This window comes from Notamacropus eugenii, chromosome 6 (assembly GCF_028372415.1).
Source record: "Notamacropus eugenii isolate mMacEug1 chromosome 6, mMacEug1.pri_v2, whole genome shotgun sequence".
NCBI classification, from domain to species: domain Eukaryota; kingdom Metazoa; phylum Chordata; class Mammalia; order Diprotodontia; family Macropodidae; genus Notamacropus; species Notamacropus eugenii.
This window is the reverse complement of record NC_092877.1, coordinates 167,172,504-167,189,874: the sequence shown is the minus strand read 5'-3', so window position 1 is coordinate 167,189,874 and position 17,371 is coordinate 167,172,504. Positions and strand designations below refer to the sequence as shown.

Below are 17,371 nucleotides of genomic sequence, written 5' to 3'. Positions count from 1 at the left end.
AGCCATGATCAGAAAAAGAGCCTAGACATCATCTTTCATGAAATTATCAAGGAAAACTGCCCTGAGATTCTAGAACCAGAGGGCAAAATAAATATTCAAGGAATCCACAGAACACCGCATGAAAGAGATCCAAAAAGAGAAACTCCTAGGAACATTGTGGCCAAATTCCAGAGTTCCCAGGTCAAGGAGAAAATATTGCAAGCAGCTAGAAAGAAACAATTCAAGTATTGTGGAAATACAATCAGGATAACACAAGATCTAGCAGCTTCTACATTAAGGGATCGAAGGGCATGGAATAGGATATTCCAGAAGTCAAAGGAACTAGGACTAAAACCAAGAATCACCTACCCAGCAAAACTGAGTATAATACTTCAGGGGAAAAATTGGTCTTTCAATGAAATAGAGGATTTTCAAGCATTCTTGATGAAAAGACCAGAGCTGAAAAGAAAATTTGACTTCCAAACACAAGAATGAAGAGAACCATGAAAAGGTGAACAGCAAAGAGAAGTCATAAGGGACTTACTAAAGTTGAACTGTTTACATTCCTACATGGAAAGACAATATTTGTAACTCTTGAAACATTTCAGTATCTGGGTACTGGGTGGGATTACACACACACACATGCACACACGCCCACACACATAGAGACAGAGTGCACAGAGTGAATTGAAGAGGATGGGATCATATCTTAAAAAAAATGAAATCAAGCAGTGAGAGAGAAAGATATTGGGAGGAGAAAGGGAGAATTGAATGGGGCAAATTATCTCTCATAGAAGAGGCAAGCAAAAGACTCATTAGTGGAGGGATAAAGAGGGGAGGTGAGAGAAAAACATGAAGTCTACTCTCATCACATTCCACTAAAGGAAAGAATAAAATGCCTACTCATTTTGGTATGAAAACCTATCTTACAATACAGGAAAGTGGAGGATAAGGGGATAAGCAGAGTGGGGGGGGGATGATAGAAGGGAGGGCATGGGGAGGAGAGTGCAATTTGAGGTCAACACTCATGGGGAGGGATAGGATCAAAAGAGAATAGAAGTAATGGGGGACAGGATAGGATGGAGGGAAATATAGTTAGTCCTATACAACACAACTATTATGGAAGTCATTTGCAAAACTACACAGATTTGGCCTATATTGAATTGCTTGCCTTCCAAAGGGAAGGGGTGGAGAGGGAGGGAGCTAAAGAAGTTGGAACTCAAAGTGTTAGGATCAACTGTAATGTTCTTACCACTAGGAAATAAGAAATACAGGTAAATGGGTATAGAAAGCTATCTGGCCCTACAGGACAAAAGAGAAGACAGAGACAAGGGCAGAGAGGGATGATAGAAGAGAGAGCAGATTGGTCATAGGGGCAAGTAGAATGCTTGGCGTTTGGGGGGGGAGGGGAGAAAAGGGGAAAAATTTGTAACCCAAAATTTTGTGAAAATGAATGTTAAAAGCTAAATAAAAAAAAAAATGAAAAAAAAAAAAAAAAAGCCCTAGCCTTCCTCCTACTCTGAAGCTGTCTACTCTGGTCTTCTGTGCTGCTTTTTTCAGAGCTAATTTTGGGGGCCTGTAAGTTTTTGGTACTTCCAAGATGGTATGATCTAAGAAGATGTATAGTCATCAAAAAAGTCATTTTATTCCTGTGGTCTCACTCTAAAATGAAGGACCTACATCTCTAAGATCCCTTCCAGCTCTGACATTTTATACTTCTATGATGTTTATATTTTCTGGGAATAAGAAAGAATGGGAGGAAAAAAAAAAAAAACATTCTATGGTTAGGAAAAATAAGTATAGAAGCATATCAATAACCAATGTATACATAATAGAAACAAAAATCATTTTTGGAGGGCACAAACAATTAAGAGGGATTAGGAAAGGTGTCACATGTGATGCAGTACTTAAGCAGAGACTGGAAGGAAGGCAATGAGGTGGCGCCATAGTGCACAGAGTGCAAGTCAGGAAAACTCATCTTCATCTTCCTGAGTTCAAATCTGATCTCAGACACTTACTAGTTGTGTGACACCAGACAACTCAGTTGACTCTGTTTGCCTCAGTTTCCTCATTTTTAAAATGAACAGGAGAAGGAAATGGCAAACCATTCTAATATCTCTTCCAAGAAAACCCCAAATGGAGTCACAAAGGGTTGGACATAACTGAAGAACAAGAACAATCATATCATCAACTTAAAACAGAATTAAAAGACTAATGATGAAAAAGATATGGTAGAGAGAAATCAAATGCTAAATTTTTAAAAATTTAAACAAATAACTGAAAATTAAAAGTGTGAAATGGACAACAGAAATCACAACACTGACTACAATAACTTAATAACTTTAATCAATGTAAGTTAATTGCCACAACAGTAGGCAAGAAGAGCCCAGAAAAGAACCTTAATCTTTTAGGTTTCACTATTCAATATCTGGTTCACTTGACAAATGAGAAATTACTGAAAAGGTATCAGAGGATTAACTTACAAAGTTACTTTGAAAATCTTATCAAGAGGGATAAAATGATCATTTTATAAAGCAGAAAGAGTGGAAGGTAAAATCAGTTTAGAGAAAGCATGGCAAAACATGTAACTAACCACAAGAGCCTTTAAGGATGAAAACGGTAAGGCAACAAACAGAATAATAGAAAAGGTTTGTAAAAAAAAAGATGATAAATTCTTTTCTCTGTCAATGGCAATGGAACCACACTATTTAGACCTTAGTATCAGTTATGGATCTGCTTATAGGGGAGTGGGAAATGGCACCAAATAAGGGCAGGAAAAGCAGCCAGACTGCACCAAGTGCATACAAGAACACTGCTGGAGGTGACACAAATGTGAGGTTGCTGAGGGAATGCTATACAAGATATTTCAAGGGAGTAGCTTACCAAAGGTTTGGGGAAAATCTCAAACTTTACAGAGACCACTAACTATTCACCTAAACGTCTTCCAGTTGGTCTCCCTGCTTCAAGCTTCTCCTCCACTCCAGTCTATCTTCTACTCAGCTTCTCAAAGTGATTTAATATGCAGGTCTGACCATGTAACTTCCTTATTCAATAAACTCCAGTGACTTGCCATTGACTCCAAGATCAAATATAAAATCATGTTTGGTTTTAGAAGTCCTTCATAACCTGCCCCCTACTTTCTTAACCAGTCTTCTTACTCCCCTTTATGTACACTCCAATACACTGACTGATTTCCTTACTGTTCTTCACACATGACACTCCATCTCCCTACTCTGTTTGCAAAGGTCCAGAATTCTCTCCCTCCTTGACTCACGGTTTCCTTCAAGTGTGAAAGAAAAATTCATTTTCTGCAAGAAGCCATTCCTAGTCCCCCTCAGTAATAGTGCCTTATCTCTGAGATTGCTTCTATATTTCTGTGTATGTGTATGTATGCATGCATATTGATATATATATATATATATGTATTTGTGTACATACACATAGTGTGTGTTTGTGGATAGTTGTTTATATGCTATCTCACCATTAGACTGAGTTTTTTGAGAGTAGAGATTATTTTTGCATAGTGCCTGGCACACAGCAGGAACTTTACAAATGCTTCACTACTCTCCCACTTACATAAATTAGTCATCTACATTAGCTATGGATGTCTTTAATGAGGGAATTAAAAGAAAACAAGCAATATTTGGCAATATTCAATAATGGATAAAGTGGATTCAAAAATGGATAAAGTGCTTAGCACTTTAAATTTGGCTGATATGGAGAATTTAAGATCCCACCTGTGCTTACTGTTGATTATGGAAAAGCATTTGATTGGGCTAAGCAAAATGTCATCTTACAGGAATTTTTAATAGTCTAATTTCCATTGAAATCATCCAAGAAATCTGAAAAATGTATGGAAAGAAATGACACTGTAGGATGATCCTCTGGTCATAAATATCTGGTGAGGCATAAAAGAGAGCGATTCATGCTTGCCAATGTTATTTCCATGGTGATGGAAGAGATCTAGCACGGAGCCTAAGTTGAAGAGGGGGATTCTCTTGTGTATGGTGAGGCTCTCCATATCTTCTTCTTCTTCGATGACACTGTGAGGTTAAGTTCCCAAACATTATTAAAGCCTCCATGAAGCCAGGCTCTCATTCAAAATTGGCCTGACAATTCACTCTAAGTAGATGAAAAATGCTTAACTGATCATCTCACACAAATGGGCACTTTTTATATCTTTTTCATCAGTATATATATTTGGAACACATAGTACAGAAGAATGTACTGGACCTAAGATTCAAGAGAGCAAGCTGGACTGCCTCCACAGAATTATGAAGCTACAAACCAGGAAATTAGGAAGCTACATACTTTTCATGAAAGTAAAGGCCTGTCTTCTAATATTCTACCAATGCTGCTACTTGGCTAAGAAATATGGAATACTATGGCCTCTGGAGAATTAAAATCATTATCACAAAGAGCAGGGGGAGGTCCGTGGTCTATGTCCCAAATGCATACATTAGATCTGGGGGTAACAAATAACCTGCCATCCAGTTCTGCTATAATTATACAACCCTGAACAAGAGGTTTTACCAAGTTTTCAGTTTGGATCTCTAAAATGGGGAGCTTGGACTAGATCATCTTGAAGTTGTTTTGCAGCTGTAATATTAAATGGAAAATAATTTTTTAAAATTTAAGAGAGTGATCAAAGGAGTTGTTGTCACAGACATCCCATTGAAAAAAGCTGGAAGTTATTAATGACAGCAATTGATTAAGAATTCAGATGTCCTGTCTCTGAATGCTTAGCTATAGCTTGCAAAATTTTTGTCTTCCTGATGTCCACTTACTCACCTGGAGAGAAGCTTCTTGGAACTTCTTTCAGCAACATCAGCCATCACACTTCACCTATTTCTAACTGGGAAATCACCTCTGACTTGGAAATTGGACACCCTGCTTATGGGAAAAGAAATGGGAACGTGCTGGGTACAAAGGGTCAATTCAGATGCAATCCTCATCCCTTTATTTTCAAGGAAAGATAGAAGGAAGCCTAGAATGGTCTATATGTTAACCAAGCATCTTTGAAGGAACCCTCTGTACAGAATCACAGGAAGTATGGAATGAAACCAAAGAGTTATTTTGGCTCAGAAGGGAAATTACTTGACTCATTCCATGACTGGTATTGGACTTGGGGCTTTAGGAGAGAATATCTGCCTAAGGGGAACACAGTATGGAGAGGTTTATCCTCAGGAACAGGATAATGATGCCATGGATTTTCATTGTACAAGGAAAGTTCTTTCACCTAGGCCCAGAAACACTTTGTCTCTAAAAAGAAAGAGATTAGGAATAACTCCACTTTCAAAGTATTCTTGAACATACTGGCAAACCAAGAATAATCTCAGTAAGTTTCTTCAGTCTTGCTAGCTGTGAAGGACATGCAAAAACCCCTGACGAGTTCCATCCTTACAGATGGATTCAGAAACATGGAGGGAAAACAGTCCTTACCCAGGAAGATAAAATTTTGATAGTTCTCCAGCATCAAATCCTTGTACAGGACCCTCTGAGCAGGGCCCAGGTGATCCCACTCCTCTTGGGTGAAGTCCATAGCGACATCTCTGAAGGTTATTAACTGTTGAAATATCAAACACATTTCTGCTCACCCCTTGCACAGCCCTTGAACAAGACAAGGAGTTTGCACATTGCTTCTGAAGGGAGCACAAGCACATGGTGCAGGTTCCTCCTCAACTTTCAAATCAAACAATATAATAAGCATCTCTTAGAACTCACAGAACTAGCAGCAATCACACTCTCTAGACTTCTTTGGTATGTATAGCACAGCAATCTTTCTGCATTATTAAGTAATTCTTTCTAATGAACACCTAACTTTTTACTTTCTTTCCCTTCATAATGACACAATTTCTATGAAAAGCAACAGGGTGAAATGAAAGGGTGGGGATCTAGTCTTCAATTTGTTGCATGACTGTACTGGGTCACAGGAAGCATAGAAGAAAACCAACGAGTGACTTGTCTTGCCCAGCAATGTGTTGCATCCATAGCAGGGAGAGACACTCCTGTGAGGCTGCCTTACCAGTCTTGCATGTGGCAAATGACTGGCAGGTGGTGGAGAAGGCCAGTCCTTTCACTTTCCCTCTTGCCTGCAAACATGCATACACCTATCCAACAAAACTCATGACTTGGCCCTCCCAGTGAATCACAGAAAAAGCTATCAGTATTCATTTTGTCCACTCTTCAGAGCCATACATCTGGTTTCCATCCTATGACTGGTGAAATTTCTCTATCCCCTTTACTGGCACTCTCTCTCTGTGGCTGAATCTGAATCTGAAAAATTCCTCTGTCCTCACTATTTGCACTATTTGCAACCTTTCTGCATTGTTTGGCACTCCTGAGAGCCCTTTTCTTCTAGATGGTCAAGTTTTCCCAGGGTTACATGATATACCTGTTATGGTTCTCTTTCTGCCAACTGGACCAATACTACCAGTTTCCTTTACTCCTACTCAGCTCAAACATCACATTCAAAATGATAGTTTTTGTCACTGTGAACTTGACAATCACCAACAAATGAACACTTCCCCATAAAAAGATGAGAAAAAGAAGACTACATATGAAACCACGAATCTCTACTATATACAGATTGACTTTTTAATATATTTTTTGATACATCTAACACTGTTCTGCTTGTCTGTGTACCTTTCTTATTTTCTTCCTCAAGCACAACCTTTTACTGAAGCTATTACTGGTGCCCTTAACTACTACTATCCTCCTTCCCAGAAATAACAAATATTTACTTTGTTCTATATAAACATGTTTTATATGTAGCATTTGTTCTATATAAATATGTTGCTGTGGGCTCTAGTTAGGCCCTGCTGCAACCCCCAGACTCAACAATATGTAGATAAGTTGAGGATTGTTAGCAGGCATAGTAAGAATTTAACCAGGTTGGAGCAGGTAAATAAGAATGAAGGAGAGAGGGAAGGGGCAGTCAAGAACAAGGTTGTAAACCAGATTGAGGTGGGATAGGATAGGCATCTAAGCCATACAATGCATAGAATGCTGGGTCAAGAATCTGAAAGACTCAACTTCCGGGTTCAAATCTGCCTTCAGACACTTACTAGTTGTGCAATCCGGAGCAAGTCACTTCTCTCTCTGTTTTCTCATCAATAAAATAAGCTGGAGAAGGAAATGGCAAACCATGCCAGTATTAACCCCAAATGGGGTCACCAAGAATCAGATATGACTTTAAAAAAGACTGAAGTAGACATTTCCTTTCAGAAAAGTCATTCTTTGTTTACCGTTCCCAGGTGACATTTCCAACTTTGCTGACTCAGAAAGGAAAAGTTTTTTATTATTCATAACTCTTTACAATCTAGATTAATCCCAATATATGTCATGTTATTGGCTAATAAATAACTGCTTTGTATAGCCAGCTCAGCCTCCATGCTGACTCACTGGTATACCATGAAAGATTGAAGAGAAGGGCATTCAACTTCCCTTGTGGCTTTATTATCCCCTTCTTCCCCAATATATACACACATGTATGAGTGAAACTAGGAAAATGAGACACAGTGAAGTTAAATGATATATGAGAGGTCACACAGAAATTAAGCAAGCAGGGATTCTGACCAAGGTCCTGTATGGGATAAAGAGACTCATTCAAAATTTTAAATAAATGAAGAGGCTTCTCAATAAGAACAGAAAATGATTTATTACAATTCTCGTGAGAAAGGGACTTCCCTCCACCAGGTTGGGGAATCTGATGGAAGGAGGCAACTTACAGAAATTGAAGCACAATTTTCATCCCCTAACGCAGAGAATCCCCCCCCCCCCCCCCCCCCCACTATCCCACCTCTCCATTGTCTGGGAGGCAGGCTTACAATCTAAGCTAGCTAAACTAGACAAATCCTGGGAAATTTTCACCTATCCCAACACAATTACCTCATTTCACACCTAACTTAACTGTTGATGTGGCTTTAGAAAGGAGGGGAAGGGGAGAAGGGCGAGCTGGTAACATTGATGTGGCAACAGTACAACAAACAAAGGGGAAATTTGAGTGAATTCCAAGTTTCAAAGACACTTCGCAACACTTTCACAAAGAAAGAAGGGAGAGGCAGACCAACTGACTGTCCACAGGCCCTGGATACCTGAAACTTAGGTATCCAATGATAGAGGCCTTATGGAAAAGACGTTTTATTTAGAAAATTCAATATTCCCCATATTTTTATTATGAAAAGTCTTCAAAGTCTCCTCATCTCACTCAGCCCTCTGATTCAGTATCTAGTAGGATTTTTTCCCACCACATCACACTGCCTATGAACCAGGTCCCTACACATAAAGTTCCTCCTACATTTTAAATCCCTTTTTCCCACCTAAAGAACCAACCAAATTTTACTCAATCTTTAACATCAACTAAAATTTCACCTACATCATGAAATTTTCCCCAGTCATATTAGCCCACACTAAAATCTTAGAATACAGCACTTGAGTGACAACTAAAACCAACCTCTATGAATTCATTTTTTATTCTATCAAAATATAATTTCTTAGAAGAAATACAACTCTCTATGCCTTTACCGAGCCATTTTTAATATGTAAAAAACAAAAAAGAAACATATGCTTAACACTATCAAGAGATAAACAAAGAAATTATATTATGCTTAAAGGAACCACAGAAAATTAATCAATACAACAATACCAAACATGTATGCACCAAATCACATAGGCTCTAAACTCATAGTTAGATGAACTGCAGAAGATATCAATAGTAACACATAATAGTAAATTACCTTCTCAAAGGTAGAGAAACCTAACACAAAAAGGAAAAATAAAAAAAACAACCTAAGCAAAATGGTGCAGAATTTAGAAGTGAAAGACTTGACAACTATTGATTGAAAATATTAAAGAAAATGCATTTTTCTCAGCATTACATCCCATCTCCACAGAAAACACCCTACGTAATATGGCACAGAGAAATTACAGATAAGTGATATTTATACTTGAAGAAACTATCCTCTACACAAGATAATTTAATAGCAATTAACAGAGTGAAGAAGAAATGACACAGACCTAAATGGAGAGTTAATAATGATGCTCTACACAGTAAGTGGGTCACAAAACAAATCAAAGCAATAACTACAGACAGGGCATCTAGGCAGCAGAGTGGATAGAATATTGGGACTGAAGTCAGGAAGACTCATCTTCTTGAGTTCAAATTTGACCTCACAAACTTACTAGCTGTGTGATCCTGGGCAAGTCACTAAATTGTTTTTGCCTCAGTTCTTGATCTGTAAAATGAGCTGTCGGAGGAAATAACAAACCACTCCAATATTTCTGCCAAGAAAACCCTAATGGGATCATGAAGAAGCAGACACAACTGAAATGACTGAACAACAACAAAAAACATGAAAGAATGTAATCAAGCAATGTACCAAATGGGATACAGCTAAGGCTGTTATCAGAGGAAAAATTTTATCCCTGAGGACATATATTAACAAAATTTAAAAAGTGACATTTAATGAACCAAATAAATTTTTAAAAATTCTACCTCAGTTTTCTGAACTGTAAAATGGGAACAATAACAGCACCTATCTCCCTGAGTTGTGAAGATCAAATGGGATATTTGTAAAATGTTTAGCACAGTGTCTAGCATTAGTAGGTGCTTAATAACTGCTTGTTATCTTCTTCCCACTCCTCCCTCAGAGAAATACTTCACAGAGCTAGAGAAAGTGACAAAAATTCATTTGGAGGAAGAAAACATCTAAAATACCAAAGGAAGTAATGAAGAAAAATAGTAGTAGTGATGCTGTGTAGGGGTGCTTGGAACCCCGAAATACTGACCTGCCAAGTCCTACTCGAATGAATTTGACTCAAGCCTTCTTAAAGCCAAAGAAAAAACAAAGTTTATTAAAGACTCTCCATATGGGGTTGATTCTTAAGGAATCAAGCCATTGTAATGCTTGTATTCACAAGCCAGCCACCCAGAATGTCAACTAGACAGTGTGAGCTAGATTGAATCTGAACGCCTTCATGGAGGAAAGATGGAACTTTAATACAGAAAAGACAGTAGGAGGGATCTGGGGATGGTCCGGTAGCCTAGGGTGATGGGAGGAGGGGTTTATGGAGGATCTTGAGGAGAAGTCCAAGGAGGCCCTCAATGGGACTGGGGTGACTGGTCAAGGGTTGGAAACAGCTGGAGGCAATCAGGAGAGATCAGACAATGGGGGGTTTTGGTGGGAAGCAGGTGGGGCAATCCAGGGGTAACAGACAGAAGGGTCAGGCTACGTCAAGGGCAACACATTTGAATATGAAAGCTTCAGGAGGTTTTGGCTACAAATTCGAGTATGAAAGACCACATGGGGAGATTCAAGGGGTATTCAGGGAGGTTTCCAGAGTCTGACCCAATCACTAGGAATGGAGAACTAGCACTTGCAAACATCAAATTATAACAGCAATGATCATTAAAATATTTGGTACTGGTTAAAAAATAGAAAAATCAGTATAACAAGAAATAACTCACAGCAGCACATTGTTCAAGTAACCATAAAACATAAGTTATCTGAGGGAAAAGTATGTATTTGACAAGAATAGGAAAAAGAAAGCCATCTATCAGTAATTTTTTCAATCAACATCTTACTCCATATGACATACTCAAATGGACACGACTTGAATATTAATGACCAAAACCAAAAAAAAAAAAAAAAAGAGGAGGGAATCAAATGATGTTCCTTTCATAGTTTGATTAAGGGATGAATTCTTAAACAAAGAAGAGATAGAGACAATTACAAAAGATAAAATAAAAAATTTCAACTGCATAGTAAAAAATGTTTGAACTAACAAAATGAAGGAGACTCTTCAAAAGAGAAAAACAATGCCTATGAGATATATAATAAGGGTCTAATATAAGTAATGGAAATATAAGTCCAAAAGATCTTATATTAAAGGTCAAAGTATAGGAGTATTCTCAAAAGAAGAATCGCAAACTATTAACAACCATATGAAAGAATGTTTCAAATCACTAATAAGATAAAAGAGGCAGAAAAAATCAGACAGAGCAGCAGTCAGTATTTCAGGGGTTGGATGAACTAATTCATGGCTGTGAACTGATCCAACCATTGTGGAAAACCAATTCAAGTTTCTTTCTTTTTCTCTTTCTTTCTCTCTTCCTTCCTTCATTACTTTCAGTCCCTTTCTTCTTTCTACCTCTTTCTGTCTTTCTTTCCTGCCTTCCTTCCTTCCTTCCTTCTTTCTTTCTTTTTTCTTTGTGTGCACTCTGAAGGCCATACAATAGGTCCCTACCCAAACTCCACTTAATGGCTCCCTTCTGGACCCTACTGTCTTCAAAGTGAGTGTGAATAATAATGGGGGCCACTAGGTGGTGCAGTGTATAGAGGACCAGTGCAGGAGTCAGGAGGACCTGAGTTCAAATCTCATCATAGACACTTGACACTCACAAGCTGTGTAACTTGGGCAAGTCACTTAACACCAATTGCCTCATCTTGGGTCATTTGCAGTCATCCTGATGTATATCTGGTCAGTGGATTCAGATGGCTCTGGAGCAGAAGTGACGCTGATGACCTGCACAGCCCTCACTCACTCAAAAGAAAATGAAGTGTAAGTTATTTCACCATTTCTCTAATGGCATGGTCTTCTTCGGCAACAAAGAAGGAATACACACATCAATAGTAACTCTAGCTTTTTCCTCCCAGCTTGATTTACTTGTTTTTTTTTTCTTTTGCTCATTAAAGGGACTCTTCCCTGATAACTTCTTAAAAAGGCCTATTCACTGAATACATAATACCTCAATATCAGTGAGTATCGGAATAGGCCATGGTGTCTCAATGAATCCTGGGTGTTCTTCAGTCATCCTGATGAATATCTGGTCACTGGGCCCAGATAGCTCAGTAGCGAAAAGTGAGGCTGATGGCCTTGCATAATCCTTTCTCACTCAGATCAAGATCAAGTGCAAGTCATGTCACCATTTCTCTAATGTCATGGCCTTCTTCAAAAACGAAGGATGAACATAGACAGAATGAACAATGGTGGGGGAAGAATGGCACCTAGAGAAAATGTGCCTGAGTGGGGTGAATTCTTTGGTTAAGATCAGAATGACTTTTAGAGGCTAAATTTTTAATGAGAGGAAGTGGGTCCCCTATATAGAATAAGAAAATAATCATTTTCCTCACATTTAATATTTCTGCCTTTCTGCATTTGATTGTGAGGTTTTTCTTGCTCTAATACATGGTCAGTTTTTGTGTAGGTGCTATGTACCACTGAGAAAAAAGGTATCTTCCTTTCTCTCACCATTCAGTTTTCTACAGAGGTCTATCATATCTAACTTTTCTAAAATTCTGTTTACCTCCTTAGCTTCTTTTTTTTTTATTTTGTGGTTAGAACTATCTAGTTCTGAATGGCAAAAGTTGAAGTCCCCCACTATCGGTATACTTGTACTATCCATTTCCTCCTATAACTCATTTAAATTCTCCTTCAGAAATTTTAGATGCATGTGGTGCATATAAGTTTATTTCTTGATTTTCTATGGTACCTTCAACAAGATGCAGTTTCTTTCCTAATCATTTTTAATTAGATATATTTATCCTTTGTTTTATCTGAGATCTTAATGGCTACCCCTACTTTTTTTTAAATTTCTGCTGAAACATAATGGATCCTGTTCTATCCCCTTTCTGTCTTTTTGTTTTGACTGTGTTTCTCATAAACAACATCTTGTACCATTCTAGTCTTTAATTTGCTCTGCTATTAGCTTCTATTTTATAAGTGAGTTCATCTCTCTCATATTCACAGTTAGGTTTACTATGTATTTCCCTCCATCCATTTTCCCCTGTTTTTACTTCTCTCACTTTCTCCTTGCCCCCATCCCAATGTTTTGCTTCTGACCCTTGCCTCTCTCAGTCTGCTCTCCTTTGTTTTACTTCATTACCCTTTTCTTCTCCCTCCTCTCTCCCCAGTTCCCTCTAGAGTAAGGTAGATTCCTGAAGCCAACTGAGTGGATCTGTTATTCCCTCTGAGACAAATTCAATGAGAGTAAATTTTAAGTGCTCACCTCTTTCCGTTCCTCCCCACTATTGCAATAGTTTTTTCATACTCCTTCGTTTGAGATAATTTACCCCATTTTACCTGTCATTTCCTTTTTTATTCCAGGTCAATCCTCTTTCTTACCTCAATACATTTTTTTATATTGTCACATCATATCAACTTATATCTCCACCCTCTAAGTATAATCCTTCTAATTGCCTTAATAGTGATAAAGATTTTAAGAATTACAAGCATAATCTTATCATTTAGGGTTATAAAGAGCTTAACTTTATTTTATTGAATTCCTTATTTTTTTCTCTGTTTACCTTTTTTGCTTCTTTTAATTCTTATATTTAGAAACTGAATTTTCCGTTGAGCTCTGATGTTTTCATCAGGAATGCATAATAGTCCTCTAGTTCATTGACTGACCATTTTTCTCCCTGAAGTATTCTGCTATTTTTCTTCTTGGATAATTTAATATTTGTTTGTAATCCAAGCTCACTTGCCTTCTGGCATATCATTTTCCAAGCCCTCTGGTCATTTAAAGTAGGAGCTGACAAATTCCGTGTAATCCTGATTGTGACTCTGTAAAATTTTGAATAGTTTCTTTCTGGCTGCTAGCAGTATTTTCTTCTTGACTTTAGAGTTCTGGAATTTGGCTATAATATTCCTGGGAGTTTTCTTTTTTGGGATCTCTTTCAGGAGGTGATTGGTAGACTCATTCAGTTACTGTTTTACCAACAAGTTCTAAGGTATCAAGGGCAGTTTTTCTTAATAATTTCATGAAAAATTATGTACAGGCAGTGTTTTTAAATGATAATTTTCATGCATTCCATTAATTCTTAAATTCTCTCTCCTGGATCTGCTTTCCAGGTCAGTTGTTTTCCCCATGAGGTATCTCACATTTCCCTTTCTGATTGATTGGTGATGTCTCATAAGTTTCTATAAGCTTCCATTCTCCCTCCTTCTCTTTCCATTCCCTTCCTCTGTCCCACCTCCAGCCCCTCTCTAACTCCTGCTGTCAAGTCCCCTTCCAGCTCAACGATCACAACAGCCCAAATCGTGTTCAGAGCTGTGAGGGAGTGCTTGTCCCCCAGAACTGCAAACTCAGGGTAAGATCTTTTGTTCCAATGGGGCTTGCTCAGGAGTCATTGCCATGCACTGTGTACTTGACTGGGGAGAAAACTGCCAGGAACAGTGTTTGGAAGCTGGGGAGAAAAGGGATCTGGGAGTTTGGGTGCAAGCACAAGCACCCCATCAGTGGTGTAAAAGGTGTGAAAACGTATTTGCTGCTTACCCCTGACTGAAATGTGGGTGTATGTGTGTATGTGTGCATGTGTGTGTATGTGTGTGTGCATGCATGTATGTGCATGTGCATGTGTGTGCATGCGTGCATGTGTATGTGTGTCTATGTGTGATGTGTATGCATGTGTATGTCTGTATGTGTGCGTGCATGTATGTGTGTCTGTGTGAGTGTATGTGTATGTGCGTATGTGTAAGAATGTGTGTGTATATGTGTGTGTGTTTGTGTGTACATGTGTGTAAGCATATGTGTGCACATGTGTGTAAGCATATGTGTGCATGGATGTGTGCATGTTTGTGTGTATGTGTTTGTGTGTGTATGTGTGTGCATGGATGTGTGCATGTTTGTGTGTGTGTTTATGTATGTGTATGTCTGTGTATGTGTATGTGTGTGTTTATGCGTATGTGTGTATGTGTGTGTGAATGTATGTGTACGTATGTGTGCGTGAATGCATGTGTGTATGTGTGCATGTGTGTGCGTGTATGTTTGTGTGTATGTGCGTGCGTGTGTGAGTGCATGTATGTGTGTGAGTGCATGTGTGTGCAGTGTGTTTGTGTATGTGTGTGCATGTGTGTGTGCATATGTGTATGTGTGTGCGTGTGTGCATGTGTGTGCGTGTGTATGTGTGTGTGCATGTGTGTATGTGTGTGTATGTGTATGTTTGCGTGTGTGTGCGTGTGTGTATGTGTATGTTTGTGTGTGCGTGTCTGCACATGTGTGTGTGTTTGTGTGTGTGTGTGTGCATGTGTATGTGTATGTTTGTGTGTATGTGTGTGCGTGTGTGCGTGTGTACCTTAAATACTACGCAGTCTCTAAGAGCACGAAAAGGAAGATGCACTCAGCACCGTCCCTGAACACACAGAACCCTGACACATTCAACATAAAGAACCCACCTGGGGCAGCGAGGGGAAGATCGGGCCGGAGGGGTTCTCTGCAAAGGTCACGGCTTGGTCACCTGAGTCCATCCTGCAATTTTGGAAGTTATCTTACTTAGGGCAGGGGGTTACAGCGGCTCCGACCATAGGCAGGCTGGACCGGTATCTGAGTCCCTGGCGGTCCAGGTGTGACTGAGGTGAGCCCCACTTGGGGCGCAAAACCTGCGAGCCCCAGACAAGAGCCTGGGCAGTTTGGGTGGGGCCAGCGGGGAAAGGAGGGCTGGGGGCGCTGGAGTGCGTCCTTCATTCTTGATGCGCCTGTGCCAGGACAACGAGGGCGGGAGAGGAGGGCCCAGGCGAACGCAGCTTCCCGCGCCTGCGCGTGCTGCCCTCAGCCTTCAGCCCCAAGTGGAAGGCCTCACGTGTCTCGTCACATGAACAAGGCCCGCACGTTGGGAGCCAAGTGCTGGGGCGGAAGTGGCAGCAGCAGGTGGGGGAGGTGCTCCTCCAAACTCTTCATTCGGCCCCGCCTACCAGGAAGCAGTCCAGCTGATTGGCCCAGGGCTGCGGACGTCCGCCCCTGAAAGCCGCGTGATAATGACACACTAGCGGTCCCTCCCTTCCCACGAGCCCCCGGGCCCCAACGGCCCCTCGCTGTGCCATACACAGTTGGTCCAGAACAACAAGGCCCGGGGTCAGGGGTCAGGGGGACAGGCCAGCGGGTCCTAGCCCTGTGGGCTCTGCCCTGGAGCCACAGCAGGTTCCTCTGGCTCCGCAGCCCAAGGGCAGCCCCACGTTCTCCTCGTCGGCCTGAGGGACAAGGGGCATCCAGGCGGCCGTGGGAGCCGCGTGTGGGGGGGGGCCCCCATCAGTGCCCCCGAACCTGGAGCACTTGGGTTCGGAAGCGATGGCGGCCCAAGCCCAGCCCAGGTGCGGATGGGGACAGGCTTGGGGGATGTAGCACGGACCACATGGAGGTCTCCCAGGGCTGAGACTCTGGACCACGCTCCCATCCGCTGGATGAAGGAGCCCTCCCACTGACCTTTGAAGCTGTTTGTGTGTTTGTTAATCTGGGAACTGTTGCTTGTGGTGGACCCCTGACATCTGTTCCGAGTCCTGGCAGTCACGTGCTTGTTTGGCTACGCTGCCTGCAGTCCGCACCTCCTGGGCTGCCCACATCACTTTCTTGTGTATGTTGCTTTGGTTTGTTTTATGATTTCTGTATTCATTTTAACTCTTCTATGCAACATGGCTAAGGTAGAAATGTATGAAATAGGAATGTATGTGTAGAACCTATATAAGATTGTCTGCCGTCTCAGGGAGTGAGTTTAGAGGTAGGGGAGATTAGGGGGAGAGAGGGAGAAAATCTGAGATAGATAGAAGTGATTGTAGACCACTGAAAGCAAATAAAACTATAAATAAATACATTTTTTAAAAAGGATGTGACATAATAATTGCCCAGTAAAAGAGATGAGATTGCTATGGCTTTGTATTATCTGTTTGTTTTGGTTTGGTTTCTTGGCTCTTGACTCAGGATTTTAAAACTGAAACTGTGACGGTGATGAACAGTCTAAGTATGTTGAAGCAAATACTCACAGTGTTCTACCACATGTCTTCAGGACTCTGGTTGTACATTTGTTTGTTTTTTAAAAATATTTTTAAAATACTCATTTCAAATATTGTATAATGCATGTGTAGACTGTCGTCTGCTAGAGCAAAGGAGCTAAGTAGAAAATCGAGATGGGGGAAGGGGAGAAAGTACTAGTATTGCTTAACATGTAACTCATGTAATCTTTTAAAATAACTTTTTGTGTCTTCCACCTTAATATTTGTTCCTTTTTAAAAAATATTGTCTGCCTTTTTGAACATCTCCCTAAATTCCCTCCCTGCCTCCAAGACAGATGTGAATGAAGACTTTACAATCTCCGTGCTAGTTTTATGAGATTGTTGCCAGTACTTGGGGGAAGGGAGGAGCTTTACCTGCACTTTAAGACCTGTTCAAATATAAGTGCACACGTTAAAGAAAAAGAAAAAAGAAAATTTCCTAAGTCAGTTAAATAGGTGTTCATTTAGAGGGGAATTCTCCAGTACATGTCATTGTGAAGAAATTTTGCTAGATTAGGCTGTTATAATAATATATGATAACATGAACAAGTATAAAAATAAATTGGAAAAACTCACCAACACGGTCACTGGAACTGTGTTCTGTGTGTTCAGTGATTTTGCCCACAGA

At 40.1% G+C, this 17,371-nt stretch overlaps 1 protein-coding gene across 2 annotated transcripts in view; it reads right to left on the bottom strand.

Annotated features, from left to right (window-relative positions):
* LOC140512468 (zinc finger protein 69 homolog B-like) overlaps positions 1-15,545 on the bottom strand; it is a 28,405-nt gene extending 12,860 nt beyond the window's left edge. Inside the window, exons 1-4 of one of the 2 annotated variants that reach the window (XM_072621566.1) lie at positions 15,157-15,545; positions 5,422-5,545; positions 4,771-4,869; positions 3,766-4,022 (exon numbers count right to left, since the gene is read on the bottom strand). In XM_072621566.1, the coding sequence (XP_072477667.1) occupies positions 4,814-4,869; positions 5,422-5,545; positions 15,157-15,228 (252 nt within the window). In that variant the 5' untranslated portion in view covers positions 15,229-15,545 and the 3' untranslated portion in view covers positions 3,766-4,022; positions 4,771-4,813. Of the gene's footprint in view, positions 1-3,765; positions 4,023-4,770; positions 4,870-5,421; positions 5,546-15,156 lie in introns of those variants that run through there. The other variant, XR_011969764.1, reaches the window with a different exon arrangement.
* Between the last annotated feature and the right edge of the window lie 1,826 nt (positions 15,546-17,371).